General features: G+C 46.6%; 1 protein-coding gene across 13 annotated transcripts in view; it reads left to right on the top strand.

The window, feature by feature from the left end:
• ARID1B (AT-rich interaction domain 1B) overlaps positions 1 to 17,278 on the top strand; it is a 440,094-nt gene that overhangs the window by 375,423 nt on the left and 47,393 nt on the right. For 7 of the 13 annotated variants that reach the window (XM_078054524.1, XM_078054525.1, XM_078054529.1 and 4 more), the window contains 2 exons: positions 1,637 to 1,964; positions 3,787 to 3,915. In XM_078054524.1, coding sequence (XP_077910650.1) covers positions 1,637 to 1,964; positions 3,787 to 3,915 — 457 coding nt within the window. Of the gene's footprint in view, positions 1 to 1,636; positions 1,965 to 3,786; positions 3,916 to 10,545; positions 14,193 to 17,278 lie in introns of those variants that run through there. The other 6 variants (XM_078054530.1, XM_078054532.1, XM_078054528.1 and 3 more) reach the window with 2 other exon arrangements.

Genomic DNA, 17,278 nt, shown 5'->3' with positions numbered 1-17,278 from the left:
CTCAACTAGGCAGTATTAGAGAGGATTATCTTTGCTTTATGGAGAAGAGGGTGAAACCAAGAAAGAGGAGAACAAGTTAAGATCTTGTAGACATTATGTGCAGAGCCTTCACTCGGTGCCAGCTCTCCGCGTCCCAGGGCCTGGCCACCCATGGGCTCCTGAGGTCGCAGCCCAGCAAAGAAATCTTCCCTGAACTCCCCTACCGCACTGACCCCTGCCCCCCACAAGCAGATTACTCTTGCACTTTTCTTGCTTTTATACTTTTCCTTGTCTTATCCCTTCTACTCCACCTCACTCTCACACACACACACACATGCACACGGTGAGCTTCTTGAGTGCAGGAATTGCATTGTATTTAGCTTTATATCCCCTAGAATGGTTATGTTGTTTTGACAAGGAGATTCTTCCAGAAAGCAGTAAGAATTGATTGAGAAACGTTAATCCATATTCTGCAAATGCCTTTTACATTCATTTTATTTCATTAATCATTTGTGGGAAGGCAGCATATTTTATTGGTTAATTACATGGGTCCCAGAATCCTTTTGCTTGAGTTTGAACCCTAACTTACTGGCTGTTGATTTTCTTCATTTGTAAATGGAATCGTCGTCATTTATATGTATTTTTTATATGGTTATCGGAGAAATGAATGAAATCATTTGACGCAAAGCACTTAACCCCACGTGTCATGCGTAGTGTGGTTCAGCTGTAACTATCTGCAGTCATTATTATTATTGGAATGACATCACATATGCCTTTAACTTACTTGAATTTAATCTATGTATACTCAGTCAAAATAAAAGGTGTGGAAGGAGAGAGAAGACAAAACTATTGAAATAGCTGAGGCCCTCGAAGCTGCCGTTCTCCTCAGTGTGTTCCCCGGTGTGAACGGGGGCTGGAGGCGTGTTGGTGGCCCTTCACTTCTTCCTCACGCTCTGCCTGCTCCCCACGGAGTCACCATCTCACCGCGCTGAACGTCAGGGTAGTGCTTGAAACCACATTTCATAAGACATGGCACCAGGCATAAACTAGCTGCTTTCTCTGGTGCTCAGGGAAAAAACAAACAAAACAAACACACAAACAAACAAAACGTGCTCCCAACACCAGAGAAAAACGGGTTGTTTGGCCGGACTATTGCTGAGCACCCACACGACACCTCCTGTGGGGTTTTGGAGGATGATTTTGACCGTATGTGCATCTTGTCTTACGTGTCCTCTTTCTGAGAGCCCTTTGTCAGAACTGTCGGGCACAGTGGTGACGTAGTGATGCAGTCTCGGTGGTGTGTTCCTAAGGACTAGGGCTTGAAATCATTACTTTGAAAGGTAAGCATGTGAGCTCTGGGTGGACTGAGGCGACACTCGGTACTAGCATCCCTTGCCTGTTTCTAGATGGCTTTAATGGTTCGCCTAAATGTCCCGTCCATCTCTCAGTGGTCCCATGTGGCTCTTTGCCTTTGGAATGGGCCGAGAACATGTGTTGACCCTGCCAGCCTCATCCGTGCCAACAGGGGAAGGGTTAATAAGGATAATGACGACTATTCTGTGTTGACCACATTGTTGGACAAGAAGCCTTTCCAGTGAATGTTCTCACCAGTCCAGATAAAGTAAAAGGCTTTAATTTGTGTTTGCTTTTTGTTTAGGTAACTACTCCAGACCCCCAACGTATAGCGGGGTGCCCAGTGCAAGCTACAGCGGCCCAGGGCCCGGCATGGGCATCAATGCCAACAACCAGATGCATGGACAAGGGCCAAGCCAGCCATGTGGTGCTATGCCCCTGGGACGAATGCCATCAGCTGGGATGCAGAACAGACCATTTCCTGGAAATATGAGCAGCATGACCCCCAGCTCTCCCGGCATGTCTCAGCAGGGAGGGCCAGGCATGGGGCCACCGATGCCAACCGTGAACCGTAAGGCACAGGAGGCAGCCGCCGCAGTGATGCAGGCCGCTGCAAACTCGGCACAGAGCAGGTATGCCGTCGGGGCAGGCGGTCTGCGTGCGCACCTGTGGGTGCGGGTCGTGCACAGAGCTGCGCCGTCGCCTGGGTCACCCGGGCTGGGGAGCGGTGCAGCGTCGTTCGGCTTGGCCGTTCCTTTGGTGTTAACACATGCGGTCCCAGAAAGTACAGAGAAGTAAATGGCAGACCACGTTCTCTGAGACATCGAGGAAGGAACCCGAGTGGTGGGCGAGTCCCTTGTGGGAGCTTATTTGGAATGACTGTGACTAGTCATTATAACCAGCGCCCCAGGGCGGTGGCATATCTGGGTGGTTCCGGTTAGAGGAGCGAGGTTTAGGCTGGAAAAGTCTAAAGCCGAAAAAGTAGGCTTTTAAAATCTAACCCACTGAAAAAGAACCACCTTCCTTTTTTTTTTTAACCCCACCATAAAAATCCTTATAAAATAGAAACTTTGTCTATGCACATATTTGTATTGTGTGTGTTTGTCTAAATGTTTCTGTGTGAGATTTACAGATTTCATATTCTTATGTTATATTTTATTTTTCTGGGCATACCTCTCTATCTGTCCAAACCAAAATATGGCTAATAAAGCAAAGATAATATTTCATAAAGTTTAAGTTGATAGAGCAAGGCTTTAGCCTCAGTTACATACTTGTTTTCCATCTTGATTTTTTAAATTCTTGAAGTAAATATTTAACCTGCATAAAAATAACATAATTAAAAATTTATGAGACAGAAGCGAATAGTTTTAAGAGAAGCATTTATAGATATGTTTTAAGTTATGTTTAACATATGTTAAAATATGTTTTAAAACAAAGCACATTGAAAGCTATGTATAAAGATATGTTGTCTTCAGAAGAAAAGATAGAAGAATCTGATTTTTGTCAAAGGGAAAGAAAAATGTGTGTATGTGTATGTGTGTGTGTGTGTGTGTGTTTAAATGTGTCCCTTTGTTACTTTTCCTCTGAAGCTGCTATTTGGGGAATGTTAGGGACCCTTCAGTCTCACCGTTTGCTCCAAATAATAATAAATTTCCCTTGAGGAATCAAAATGAAAGTCAATCATTCTCTCTTTCTCTCTCCCTCATCCACATTACAGTGATTTAAAATCTCCTGAACCCCACCACTATATACACTAAACCGAACCTTAGGGAATGTTTTAATAAACCTGTCCACGAAGACTGGTTTGCCTGGTCCCGTTGAAGTTCTGAGTTAGGTTTAACACACGCTGTCCCCGTAACTCCTAAAACACCATTGTTGCAACTCCTAAAGCACCAGCTCTTCTCAGGTAGAAAGTGCCTGATGGCCCTGGACATGAGGCCTCGGACAGTGGCCTGGGAGGAAGATAACCACAGAGAGCAAGGCATAGCCCTTCGACGTAAAAGTCTTGCTCTGCTCCCTTCCCGAATCAGTCGATGTGGCATTTTATCTAAATTCGTGCGGAGGTACACATCCCTGCCTTGTCATTGTCTGCCTCTGCTCGGCAGGCCATTCCAGAGCCTTGCCTCCGCATCCTGCCCACTGTAGTTCTCGGGGCGTTGTAACTGAGGGCTGTGTGTATTTCGGCTCGTGCTGAAGTCAGAGGTGCGTGAAGTGTACACCGAGACTAGGTCTGAGAGTCTTACTCGTCTTTCCCCTTTGCCCCTGCCCCCCACCCCACCCCCTCTTTTCAGGGAACCACCTCCAGTCCCCCTCTCAGGCAGCTGCATGGTACAGAGGCTGAGGCCACATTCTGTAGCCCTCCACACCTACGTGTGGACAGAACCTAGTGCACAGGGGGATTCATACTTGTCTACAGAGCAAATCCAAAGAGGTTGTTCTTCTGTTCTGCTTTAGGCCACCATACATTAGGTCGCCTGCTTATCCCAGCCAGTCTGGGGCTGGGGGACGCCCCATGTTTTCTTCCCAGCACCCCAACTATGGCAACTCTCAGGCTCCCCTGATGCACCAGCCTGACCAGTACGGGTAGGTAGCCACATACCCTGACTTGCTGCGGGACCTGGGCATTTTTTTTTTTTTTAAACCGTTAATGACCGTGCCATCAAGCTGCAAAAGGAACACCCAAAACAAGAAAGTGAAAGACCTAAGAGGAAATCCATCCCAGAGGGGGTTGTCTTTTTGTTTCTTTTTGTTTGTTTCGGGGTTTTTGTTCGTTTTGTTCTGTTTTGTTTTTCACTCTTCTGAACGGTCCCGTGGTCATGTGGTGGAGCCCTGCATGCCGTCCCCCAGATCCTGTCTTTGCATGGCTTTCGGCATGGCTTCTTTTCCTTCGTGCCTGAGAGGGAAATGCAAACTTTTAGCTCCGTCAAAGGGACGAAGTTCCCTCCTCTGGCGTGATTTCCCCTGCTGTCGTCCTCGTGTTGTCTGGGAACTTGTGTCCTACGGCCCTGTTATCATGACTGTGTTGTTGTCATTCCTGCCACTACGATGACCCGCTCCCACCCCCACCCCCAATTCTGAGTGCAGCGACCTCATTTGACAGGAGACTCACTGCAGGAGACATGACTCAGGTTATTAATAGGACTTAAGAGGGGTTTCATTATATCATCACTGAGCAGACGTCTGTGCCAAAGATTTCTATTATTTCCTTCTCCCAAGGAGTTTTAGAATATTGAAGTCACCAGAAAAATGCAACCAAATCCTCCAACACAGAATTTGCCTTTTAACGTGGTGTTGCCATATTATTATCAATTTCAACACAGGAATTACATATAGCAACAAAAAGTGTCTTTCTTTTTTCCTACTACAAAGCTTTATAATAGGCTGTCACCATTTTTAGGTTAGTAAATGCTCTTACAGCATATTATTGACCGATTTTTAGCAAAAATATTGATATTGCTTTGCATATCGTAACGATAAGATTATCCTACATAGATTGAATCCTGTTCACTAGTTTCAGTAGAAACACGCCACATTTTTGGTTAAGATAAAACAGGGAACAGTCAACTGGCTTTGTTTAAAGACTAAACGTATAGAACGATGCTTTTACGACTTGTTAAGAATACGTAACACAGAGAGCCTTCCAAAAGTTTTACATTCGGGATACATTTATTTAGACAGCAAGAGCAAATGATAATTTTGCAGTCGAGAGTTCTAAATCCTGTAAACATGGTCCTAAATGTGGGCTAACAAATATAGAATTTTGTAAACATAATCCTAAAAATGAAATAACAAATTTAGAATTAGGTAAACATTTCTTTTGGGAAACTGTCTTTTCCTCTTTTTTTCCTTTCTTGTGGTACCTTCAAGGTCAGTCCATGAGTCAGTAGGAAAATAACAGTGGGGGGAGAAAAGCATTTATCATCAGCTGCTAATCCATAGGATCTGTCCTTTACCAACTCTGGAGTTCTATTTAGACCCACAAAGCTAGTTTGGCCGCGCCTTGCCAAGCCACATTAAGCAGCTGTGTAAAATGAATTTAAATGGCATGCATCAGAGTAAAATCTCTTCCACTGGGGCAGAAAATCAGTGTTAGCTAACCAGCACGAGAAGATCAAACCTACGTTTCAGCCAGCAGCATCCACATGGCTTCCTGAGAACACAACACCTCCTCCTTAATTAAAAATAAGAACAAGAAAGATGTTGGAGTTACTCTTTGTAAATCTTGTAAAGCACACTTGGCAAAGGTTCATCTTTGCGGCCCCTTCCCTGTAAGCTCTGAATTTTGCCTTTTTTGTCTACAGCATTCTTTCTAAAAAAGAAAGAAAAGTTTTATTTCTATTTTAAATCTTCCTTCCTTTGCCCTTTGCAGTCCACATAACCTGTTGTGCCTTTTTTTTTCTTTAAAGCAGAAGCTTGAGTGTGAGAAAACATGTGTAGTACATGTTTTAGTGCTCTGGGTTAAGAAATTTGGTTTTCAACATGCTTTTGCTCTACCTAACATCTCCTTGCAGCAAACTCGTGTTCTAGCTTTTGTTTCTGTTTTCTTCCCCCACTGAAAGCTGTGTTGGGTGGAAGGCAGGTTGGCAGTTTGAAAAACCCGTTTGCTGAATGTCGGTTTCTCTTGCGGGGAAGTGGCTCAGCCTTGCAGAAACAGTCTTAACGGAGTTTGTTAAAATGCCTTCTTTCTCAAGTCAGAATCCCGCAGGGCCCAGAGCCTCTGAAAGAACCTGAAAAAGACAAATTAATGACAAAGGTAGTGAGTGAGTGTGTGTGTGTGCAATTAGACAGAAACAGAGAGCTCACTGTGAAAAATGACAGATTATGGCAGATGCTCCCGGCTTTCGCAGCTATTGCGTGGAAGATGGTACAGAAAGCACACAGGTTTGACTGGTTGGAAGCCATTTCACTAATTCCCTTTTTAAGGGTGGCTCGACCGGGGTGAAACCCACCCGCTGTACTGAGTCGATTAAGGAACGTGTAGAGGAGGTTTTTTTTTTTCTTTCTTTTTCACCTTTTGAATAAAGGAGTTCCTTGTTTTGATTGTCAGAGGATTTACAATAGAATATGGTGAATCTTACTGTTGAGTACTGGATTAGCTCAGTAATAAAGTTAATCATTTGGAATTAATAATTCATAGTATTTGTCCAGGACACCACCACCACCATATGCACTGATACACTTTTTACTCGGAAAATGCATTGCTGTGTTTAGTTTTTTTTTTTTTTTTAAAGATTTTATTTATTTATTTGAGAGAGCGAGCACAAGTGTGGGGAGGAGCAGAGGGAGAGGGAGAAGCAGACTTACCACTGAGCAGGGAGCCCAACTCGGGGCTCCATCCCAGGACCCCGGGATCATAACCTGAGCTGAAGGCAGATGCTTAACCAGCTGAGCCCCCCAGGTGCCCCTGCTCTGTTTAGTTTTAAAGCATTTCTAGTTAAGGTGGTGCTCTTTTGAAGTACTGAGAAACAGAGAAGTGGAAATATCAGATGATCTTATGAAAAGCCAAGTTCAGGGACGGCAGGGGACTGTCACCCTCAGTCCAGTTCTGATGGCTGTGTTGAAGGGAGCTGAGACATTGTCTGCAGAGGAGAGCCAAAGCTGGCCAGACGTTCAGGAGGGACTTCGGCCTGCTACTTCCTAAAGAACCATTGCCATGAATCCCAGGCCACATGCACACATAAAATAAACTTCCCTCAGCTGCTGTGTGTGTTTTGCATCCATCCGTCCATCCATTCTGGCGGCACTTGGAGTGTCCAACAACTGACATCTCTGCCAAACGCAGCCAGTTTGTGGATTTGGATATATCAGGGTTTTCCAGGGTTTTGTCTTGGAAATGAGTGCCAAGGATGAAGCATGACTTCTGTGAACGTACAGAAGGCCGGCCATGCCCTAGATCTTCAGGCCGGGCTATACTTTGGTTCCCTGAAGTCTGCTGTCCCCAGCACCCCCTGGACATCAACTTGAATCAAGTCTTCAGTGACTTGAGACGGCTTATGTCAAAGTTCTGGCACAGATCTTTACGATCTTTCATCAGAATGAAAATGTTTCAGGGGCACCTGGGTGGTGCAGTTGGTTGAGCGTCCGACTCATGGTTTCGGCTTGGGTCGTGACCTTGGGGTCCTGAGATCGAGCCCCACGTCAGGCTCTGTGCTCAGCGTGGAATCTGCTTGGAATTCTCTCTCTCCCTCTGCCTCTCCTGCTCATGCTCTCTCTCTCTCAAATAAATAAAATTTTTTAAAAAAGGAAAAAGATAATGTTCCATTCTACATTCCAAAAGGATGTAGTTTCAGTGACCGAATAGTAGCATCTCAGAGCTGGAGGTATGTTGGATGTCATCCAGCCTCTGTCCCTTGATTTCACGGTGGAGGAAACAAGTCTCTGAGTTACCTGCTCAGGACCCTTTCACCAGGCACAGCGGACAAAGCCGGCTCTGCGTCCTGTACTAACTTAACTGCTCTTCCTTCACTTAGTGCGGTCTCTCTAGATTTTCCCTTTAAAAGAAAAAGTCTTTTTTTTTTAAGATTTTATTTATTTATTTGAGAGAGCTCGAGTGGCCGAGCAGGGGGAGCTGCAGAGGCAGAGGGAGAAGCAGGCTCCCTGCCAAGCAAGGAGCCCGATGCGGGGCTTGATCCCAGGACCCTGGGACCCTGACCTGAGCCGAAGGCAGACGCTTAACGACCGAGCCACCCAGGCACCCCTAAAAGAAAAAGTCTTAATTTTAGTTCTTCCTCATGTCTAAAGGCAGTTCTGTTAGAACGCAGCCATCAGCCCGTGTCTGGGTGGAGATCCACCTTCTGAGGGACGGGCTGGACCTCGTTCCCTGGCCCACCCTGGGGTGCCCCTGCAGGGAGACGCGGGTTTGGCACGTCCCCGCGCACACTCCGCGCAGCATGAGTTGTCGTTTCTGCAGCCACAGGCCTTGTGACCTGAAGTAACAGTTTGCTCGAGGGCACATGGATGGGTTTGAATCTCTGCCCTCCAGTATCGCTTTAGGGTCCGGCATCGTCGTGACTGGAGTGTCGCCGTTTGAGGAAGGGTTCTGAGTGGGCACTTGGACCCACAAGTGCGCCCACCCACTGACGCTGGTACAGCCCACGTCCGTCTTCCTTTTGCTGTCCCCGAAAGACGCCCCCGTGGACTGACTGAACGTCAGAAAGGAAAACGCTCAGGCTTCTTAGTTTTAAGGGAAAAAGTGAGCAAAAATGAGTCAGTTTGGAAAGTCATTATTACTCTTGCTTGGAAGGGAACTTTTATACTGAGTATCACAACCATGAATCTGGAGACCTACATTTTAATACTTACATCAGACCAAAAACTAGGATAACCGAAATCAGTTTTGTTAAAATATTTTTGTTTTTAGGAGGCGCCTGGGTGGCGTAGTCGGTTGTGTGTCCAACTCTTGGTTGTGATGTCGGGGTTGTGGGATCGAGCCCCTCACTGGGCTCGCACTCAGCACAAAGTCTGGTTGGGTTTCTCTCTCTCCCTCTGCCCCTCCCCCCCATTAGCTCTTTCTCACACCCTCCCTCTCGAAAATAAATAAATCTTTAAAAAAATATTTTTGTTTTCAGTAAAACAGGATATTGGGAATTCTGACTAACATTAGTTTTTAACCTTTGCCATTCATTAAATTCCGTGAAATCATCTTAGTCACACGGTAGCTTGATCAGTGGTCTTCCTCTGCTTGGAAATAGCTCCGCATACAAGCGACTGGGTGAGCCTGTCCTCTTGGATACAGAGAGCTGCTTACGCCTATGTCTCACGGGCACCCCACATACACACACGTCTTTCAGCAACTGTGCTTTAGGGAGCTGTATTTATAATTCACTTCCCCTTGCTGTTTGCCAGCAAGGCACTTCTTCTGTATTATTTTCCTTGAAGCCAGTGTGATGCAATTCTGCTGGTGGGCCAGGAGCCACTGATGTGGAAATATAGTGCATTAAAATGTCAAAGAGAAGGGCCAAAAAACTTCTAAATATGTCCAGACCCAGTTACGGTGAGGTCCATGGGCCTGAAGGACTGTGAGTGATTTGTATTAACAAAGAATTTAGCCCTTTGGATTTTGGACAATTAGGTTTTAAAATAATAGCTATGATTGGAGAAGTCACATTATTGAAAGACAAAGAAAAGATTTCAAAGGCTTAAGTAGAGTTTTTATTTCTGTAATTAAATGTAAGCCTTTGCATTATCATCTAAATACTGTGCTTAATTTTTAGCCCCTTTTTTCCTTCAGAATTTAGAATTGAGTATTCTGTTGGTACTTTAAGATTATGACTTCAATCAAATCTTTCAGTTTCATAACTATCATGGTAACCACAAAATATATTTATTAGTCTTCAAATCAAAGAGTAGTAAAACAAGGGGTGCTTGGCTGGCTCAGTCAGTAGAGTGTGTGACTCTTGATCTTGGGGTCATGAGTTCAAGTCCCACATTGGGCCTGGAGCCTACTTTTTAAAAAATGTAGTAAAACACTAATTTTTTTTAAAGATTTTATTTATTTATTTACAAGCGAGTGCACATGCGCATGTGAGTGGGAGATAGGCAGAGGGAGAGGGAGAGAGAATCTCAAGGAGATTCTGCGCTGAGCACAGAGCCTGATGCGGGGCTCGATCCCGTGACCCTGAGATCATGACCTGAGCCGAAATCAAGAGTCTGATGCTTAAACAACTGAGCCACCCAGGTGCCCCAAACACTAATTTTTAAAAGACTAAGAAAGATTTTTTTTTTTTTTTAAGTTTAATGAGATCCAAGGAATCCAAGTCTGAAATGTAGAGCAAACCTTTCATGGACTAGGGTCTGTGAAGTTCCCTAAACAAGTGATTATTACCTGGCGAGAGTTAATAACCATACACACCAGCTCACCCCAGCCACAGGCAGGGTGAGGCTCACGAGCCTATATTTTTTATAACCCCCTAGGGTGCCCGAGGGTAGAGCGCCAGCACGTGTCTAAGGCTTGGCCTTTGGGATTCCCGCTACTGAAGAGAACTAGTGGAAACTCGGGGAAGCGGGTGGAAAGTGTAAAGTTGGATGCCCACTTTTTTGTCCCTGATAGATATCAGAGGAGAATACTGGACCGGAGCTTGTTACTAGATAGCATTCAGAGGAACAAATGGTTGTGCAAACCTGAAACCATAACTCAGGCTTTGGCAATTTCTCGACTCAGGGCCAAGTTGGTCTCCCCAAATCCCTCTGACTTTCTGTCTTCTGTCCTCTCAGACATCAGCGTCCTCCTCACATGGTGCAATATTCCAAGTTCCCCACCGTATCTAGACCTGCCTTCCTCATTCAGAGTATCTCCTATCCACGCCCCCGTCCAAACCGCTCTCAACTGGGTGCTGTCCTCAGCATCTAAGGTGACCCGTGGTGACACATACACTGGGCCAGGGCTCCCGTTATCCAGGTGAGCTTCGCATCGGTGGTGTGCCCCTGTTTCCTTGGCTAAGCCACTTGTCTGCACGTCTGACCTTGTGGCCCTAGGAGCGTCTCTGCCCCACAGACCATGCAACGCCCCCAGACCAGCTGGGATGGTCCTTTCTAGTCCAGCCGTCCCCAGAGAAAATCAGCACCACAGCACCGGCAATCCAAGCTCTCCGCAGTTCAGAAAAGGCAGGATTGTTGACGTCACGTGTATCTCAGGGAGCAGCCCTGCCCTCACTGCCCGCCTGCAAAGCTTTCAAGGTGACCTCAGGAAGTGCCCCGTCCTGCTCCATCCGAAATTGCATCACCTCGGCCGCGTTTGGGGCTGAAGGCACCAGGGACAGTTTAAAAGCGGTGAAGAGGACCTGATCTGTGTCTTAGTCTGTCCCAGACCGTATGAAGATCACGGGCGAGGGGCGCACAGGACCCCCTTAGCTGGTCACGTAAAGGTCTGTGGGAGCAACTCCCAAAGGCTCCTCTTTATCTTGACCTTCGTTCTTCGTTTGAACTCCACTTCCATGAACAGATTAAAAAAAACAAAAAACCCACAGCTACAGATCCATAAGGTTTTGTCCGTTGCTTTGAAAGTTAACTCTTTCTGGATGGCCTTTGACTGTTAGATACCAGGTAAGAGCAGCTGGTGAGGATTTCATGAACTAGACTTTTGCTCAGCGTTCAGGCTTTTCCTGCAACATATTTTACCCTAATTTTGAACAGTGTTGCTTCAACAAATGAAGTAACTTTGTGTCATCCCAAGGCTGCCTTTAGCTCAGGAAATCTGTAAGAATTTTAGGACAACTTTGTTGTTAAGTTAGAAATGACTGTACTGATGTATTTCCTGGCACTTCAGCCCTGGACAAGCGCATTCTCTGTTAGAGGGTTTTACAGAATATTGCTCTGGCAAGTTTACGAGATGGGAGATCTCAGGACCCAGATTCTTTCTCTTTTTCAGGCGGTAGACTGGCCTGTTTAGGTACAAGAAGTCTGTGAGTGCATACGAGATCTGTGCATTCTTCATGACCTCATTCCTGAGATATCACTCAGGTCTTAGATCTTGGGTGGGTGCTGCTGAGCTCCTCAGTATTTGTCAAGCTGATACGCACCTGTCTGAGGTGCTGGTACCTCGAAGGAGACCTTTCTCTCTTCACTCTCTCTTACACCTTGTACCCAGGAAGGGGATGTCCTGCTGTAAAGGGTGGGTACTCCCATCACTGCAAAAGAATAGCCCTCCTTATAGGTTACTCGAGATCTTTTCCTAGTGGTATCATGATCGCAAAATAAACGTTTTTTAAGTAAAGATCTCTGACATAACACAGTTCGGAGAAGAGCACTGTTTTCTTTCTGTGGGCAACCTCAATGGCAACTAGTTTTTCTTTCACGAGGTACAACCAGACCGGGGAGCTGTGTGATGTGCATCTTATCAGAACCCAGCGGGAAGCTACGTGTACCAGAACCACAAAGTTCTGGGGTCCACCTCTTGCAGGAAAGAGACAGGCTTGGCGACCCACGCCTGCTCTCTGTGGCTTTGGTCCCCACCCCGAGCCTGAGGCAGTCGTGTGCTGGGAGTCAACAGGGAAACGCCAACATCAGAATCTCTGAAGGAAGGCAGACTTGCAGTTCACTTTTGTCTGATTGCCAGTAATTGTTCTTGATAACAGAACAATGGGCTTAACAAACCAAAATCCACTTGGAGATGAAGAGAACATTCTTAGTTATCGATTACCAGACTTCAGGCAGCCAAACACTTTTTGCATTTTCTTCACACCCTGACAAGGAAGTCTCTCGCTTCAAAACCCTCGAGCTCTGTTTGTTCTCCTGGTTCCTTTGAGAAAGAAGGTGGAGATCAGTCAGCTGCTTTAGGAAAAACCGAAACGGGGTACCTGCGTTGAGGCAAAAAGGAAGGACTTAATCTTGAAAGTGCACAACAGGTGCATTTGAGCCGTGATGCCAGGAGCAGAACTGATGACAGGTGGGAACCCTCCGAGAAGTCGGCATGACGTAGTTAACAAAAACGGAAAAAAGGTTTCTGGTGTTAGAGCCTTTTAGGAAATCAAGATGGAATATGCAGGACTCCTCGGTGCGTGGTAGAAACCGCTTCACCGAGATGCAGGGGTGAAACCACAGCTCCTTGAAGAACAGCGAAGATGACCAAGAGAAATGCCTCAGAGGCAGAGGGGCCCCGTGGGCAGCCTGCGTGATACGGGGCAAAGATGTGCCAGGGAGAACTTCTCTGCAGCTTTCCTCTAACTGTATGTCCACTAAAAAGACCATTCTCAAGACCAGCGAACAAAGTTACCACGGCCCCTCTTTTGAAAGGGTCTTTTTCATAGAGCTCTTGAAAAATAATGTTTCTTTTTGCCCATTCTCAAAGGGAAAAATAAAACTTAAATGTATCAATGACCAAAGGGTTTGGGGAGTTATTTATAGCTGGAAACTGATTATTACTCTAGCTTTGTGGCTGATGTTATAGACCTTTCAGCCTTCTTTAAGGGAACAGGCTGCCTCGAAAGGGATCACGTTCACAACAAGGGAAGATCTTAAACCAAAGACACAGGAAGCAAAGATGAGTTCTAGAACTCTCCATCCGCTTCCCAGACTTGAGCCTCCAGTTGCCCACATGACATTGCCTCTCAGTGACCGCCCCCTTCTCCATCCTCTTGTGCAAGCCAGACACCTAGGACATACCTCGGTGCCTCCTCTCCTTTCCCCACAGTATCTGATTCCTCACCACGTCCTGTCAGGTTTGCTTCTGAGACGCCGCTCGGCTCTGTGTCCCTGCCCACCTGGCTCCAAAGCACTGGCCTCTCACCTGGTCTGTTGGGGTAACTGCACGCCTGCCGACCCCACATCCATTTCCGCCTCCAGTGTGTCTTCCCGTCCACAGGCAGAGGACGAGGCCTTCAAAACACATCTTTTTGTGCCATTGCTCCTGCTTAACAGCCCCTAGTCTCTTTCTGTCTCTCCCAGCATACAGCCAAAACCCTACAGAACCACAGGCCCCAGGGACACGGCCCTTCCCTCCCTCCCCACACGCACACCCTACTAGTCCACCAGCTGTCCCTGCTCCCGGACACCCAAAGGCCCTCTCCTCTCCTCCCCACCTGACTGGATCCCACTGATCTGACCGGAGATGAGGTTGTGAGGGGAGAGGAGGAGGGGCCAGCATCCGTTCCACAGGGAACTTTCTGTGACCTCCCTTATTGCAGGCTCCCCAGCGCACACACCTCGCTTCATCCACAAAGCATGGTTGCAGGTGGACGCTGTCCACTCTAGCGATTTGACTGTTGCTTGTTTCCCTGCTCGGCCCTCCGGTAGTGCTCATTCTCCTCCCTCCCCTCCCACGCCAATCTTAAAACACTCATCTTGAACAAATGATTATAACTATCAATAAACAGAAGATGTTTCTGATTAAGGTTCTTTCCAGCATGTCTCCCTGAGCGAAAGGGGTACAGTTGTGTTTTAAAAAATAACACGTGGCTGTGTGTTTTTCACAGGAATCTACTGTTTTTAAATCATTGGCACTTCTATTTGTTGTTTTTGGTTTAAAAATATAAACGCCACTTTACCTTCCCAGGATTGAGTCCTAGCCAGAGCAACTGGCTTGTTGAAAAGATAGCATTATTTTGCCCTCAGAATGCTAATGCGTGTGTTGTCGTGGGCATGCTGATGGGGTAGCCCCACCAAAAATGGGCTGGGGCTTGGACGGCTTGCTTTTCTGTTTTGATTATGTTGTTTTGGGGACACAGGTAGTGTTTTTCCCTCTTCAGATACTAGATTTAAAATAATTTTGACTGAATTTGTCCTTCTCGGTACTGCTCTGGGGGAGATGCTGTGTAAGTTGGGTTGAGAGGGTTCTATCGGTGATGCTGGACATATATGTGAAAACAGTTTCTGTTTCAAACACATTGAAAATAGGGCATCCTGTGTAACGTTATGCATACAGTCGGAGCTCTCTAAAAATAAATTCTGCTGGAATTGGGCTTTGCAAAGATTCAGGTTCCTGGTTCTGATGACTGTTGGGTTTAAGCGGAAAAGTGCCCCAAATTTTAGTGATAGCCTAATTAATTTTGTCAGTAAGTAATCTTTGCTGACTACGGAACTCCATCTACAGAGAGAGTCGATGGAGAGAAAGATCTGTATGCTTGGCAGTCATGCAGTTTTCCAGTGAAGCACGCCTTGCTTTATGTTCCTGGTGAACGTAACTCAAGAATGGTATTTTCAGTGGATTTGCTAGAACTCTTGCGTGCAGCTCCTGTCCATGTGGCTTGCCCCCCGGGACTTTGTATGACATGGTTCCACTCCTGAGGCGTCCGGTTCCAAAGCCTTTCTTCTGTCTGTCCTGACCCTTCTCGAAAGAGCTGCCTCAGAAATCCACTCGCATTCAAGTTACACATTTCACACTTCCCCGTCTGTCACTGTTGAGAAAAAATAGTGGTGATTGCTAAAACAATATGGCCTAAATAGTCTTGTAAAGCACCAAAATCATATACAGATCTTACTATAAATTTTATTGTGGTTGACTTTAAAACAAGATATTTAGAAATGTGCGGTTACTCTTTAGAGCATTTCATGCTGGTGTGTTTAACCGCTGAGTTCAAGCTGTAGTTGGAAACACTATTCCCCTTTCTGCTTTCACCGTGAACCATTGGAAATGGTCACTTGAAAATTGGTGTTTGCTTCTGGGTTTTTTCCCCCCAAAGCCAGCTCTTTGTTGGCAGATAAATGTGTAATGTTTGAGAAATTTCCAAAGTGAATAAAAGGAAACTCTATTAAAAAAAAAAAAAATGACCTGTGTGTGTGTGTGTAGACTGAGAAGCAGGAATGAGGAGTGCTTTAGGGAAATACATCTGCAGGCTCCACTTCTGAATTATTCTCATTCTAATAACCTGGCTTTTGTCATCGAGTGACAGATCTCAAACACGTATATCTAGTCCCAACCAAAGACCAATTTCAGTAAAGTTCCTGTAGTTATTCTGCAGGTCCACATGTTCACATAACAACCCCTGACATCATGCTTTGACTGTGAAAAGATAAGGGGCCAGCGCTGTGCTGCAGAAGGCCCAGGTGAGCACAGCGCCGTTTGGTCCGCACTCTGTGGTTTGTCCCCACGCCTCCCCCATGGTACAGCCCAGAAGCTTTGCAAAGCAGCGACACAACGTTACTTCTAAATGTTTATCAAGTCCCCCCTGAGACATTGTTGGGCATTGATCGCCACAACCATTGCAGGTTAGGAATCTGGCATCAGGACACCAGTAAATTGTAATGAAAACTATCTGAGCCCATAGACCCGTAATAGATAGCCCAGGAGTTCGCCCCAAGGTCAAGGAAGGGCACTCTGCTCTTCCAGGTACAACTTACATCTTAGGGTTTTACGTGGACAGTGTTTCCCTCGTGTCCGTTTGCATTTTTACCTGGTTTTGTTGTGTTGCCCTTGTTTCTTATTGAAAAAGAGAATGTCTGAGTGATTGATTTCTTCACTGTCCTAATTCCATTTGGAGCATTCCAAATGTTGCTGTGGTCAGAAAGGGATTTAGCCGTCGGTGAGTGCTGCCTCTGGAAAGGGCCCAACTTCTTTTGAGGTGTCTGTGGTCCAAGTCACGGTAGTTAGCCCAACCAAAGAAGCTTTTTGTCGTGATCCCCAGAAACCCTCTCCTGTTAGCCACGCCGTGGTACCCTGTCCTGTTAGCCACGCCGTGGTACCCTCTCCTGTTAGCCACGCCGTGGTGCCCTGTCCTGTTAGCCTCACCGTGGTGCCCTCTCCTGTTAGCCACGCCGTGGTGCCCTGTCCTGTTAGCCTCACCGTGGTGCCCTCTCCTGTTAGCCACGCCGTGGTACCCTGTCCTGTTAGCCACGCCGTGGTACCCTGTCCTGTTAGCCACGCCATGGTGCCCTGTCCTGTTAGCCACGCCGTGGTACCCTGTCCTGTTAGCCACGCCGTGGTACCCTGTCCTGTTAGCCACGCCGTGGTGCCCTGTCCTGTTAGCCACACCGTGGTGCCCTGTCCTGTTAGCCTCACCGTGGTACCCTGTCCTGTTAGCCACGCCGTGGTGCCCTCTCCTGTTAGCCACGCTGTGGTACCCTGTCCTGTTAGCCACGCCGTGGTACCCTGTCCTGTTAGCCACGCCATGGTAAGCTGGAGTGCTTGGCTTAGTTGGAGAGGTGGCCATGTTAGGTTTCCTTCCACAAAACAAAATTGTCTCAATTCCCAAACATTCAACAGAGTGCATTGAAAGCCTCCTTTTTTAGTATTAAGCCCATCTTGCTTGTTCGAAATTACCAACAGTCCTGGAAGTAGTTTCCAAAGCAATAATGAATAGGGTTTCTTTTGCGGTGATGGAAGACTGGCTCTCTCCCCCATTGGGGCAGATGGCCAAGTGCTGTGCTCGTGGCCACACATGCCCTGCATGCCTGGGAAGACTCCCATCTTTCTCAGCTACTTCCCTCCTTGGATACCCGAGAGGCCCACAGCACCCTGGATAAACTTTCCTAGAAGCAGGTGTTCAGGAAGCCCAGAGAAAAGCGCCATTTGTAT

Source organism: Halichoerus grypus, chromosome 9, assembly GCF_964656455.1.
Source record: "Halichoerus grypus chromosome 9, mHalGry1.hap1.1, whole genome shotgun sequence".
Classification (NCBI taxonomy): Eukaryota; Metazoa; Chordata; class Mammalia; order Carnivora; family Phocidae; genus Halichoerus; species Halichoerus grypus.
The sequence above is the reverse complement of the archived record's forward strand: the minus strand, read 5'-3'. Positions and strand labels throughout refer to the sequence as shown.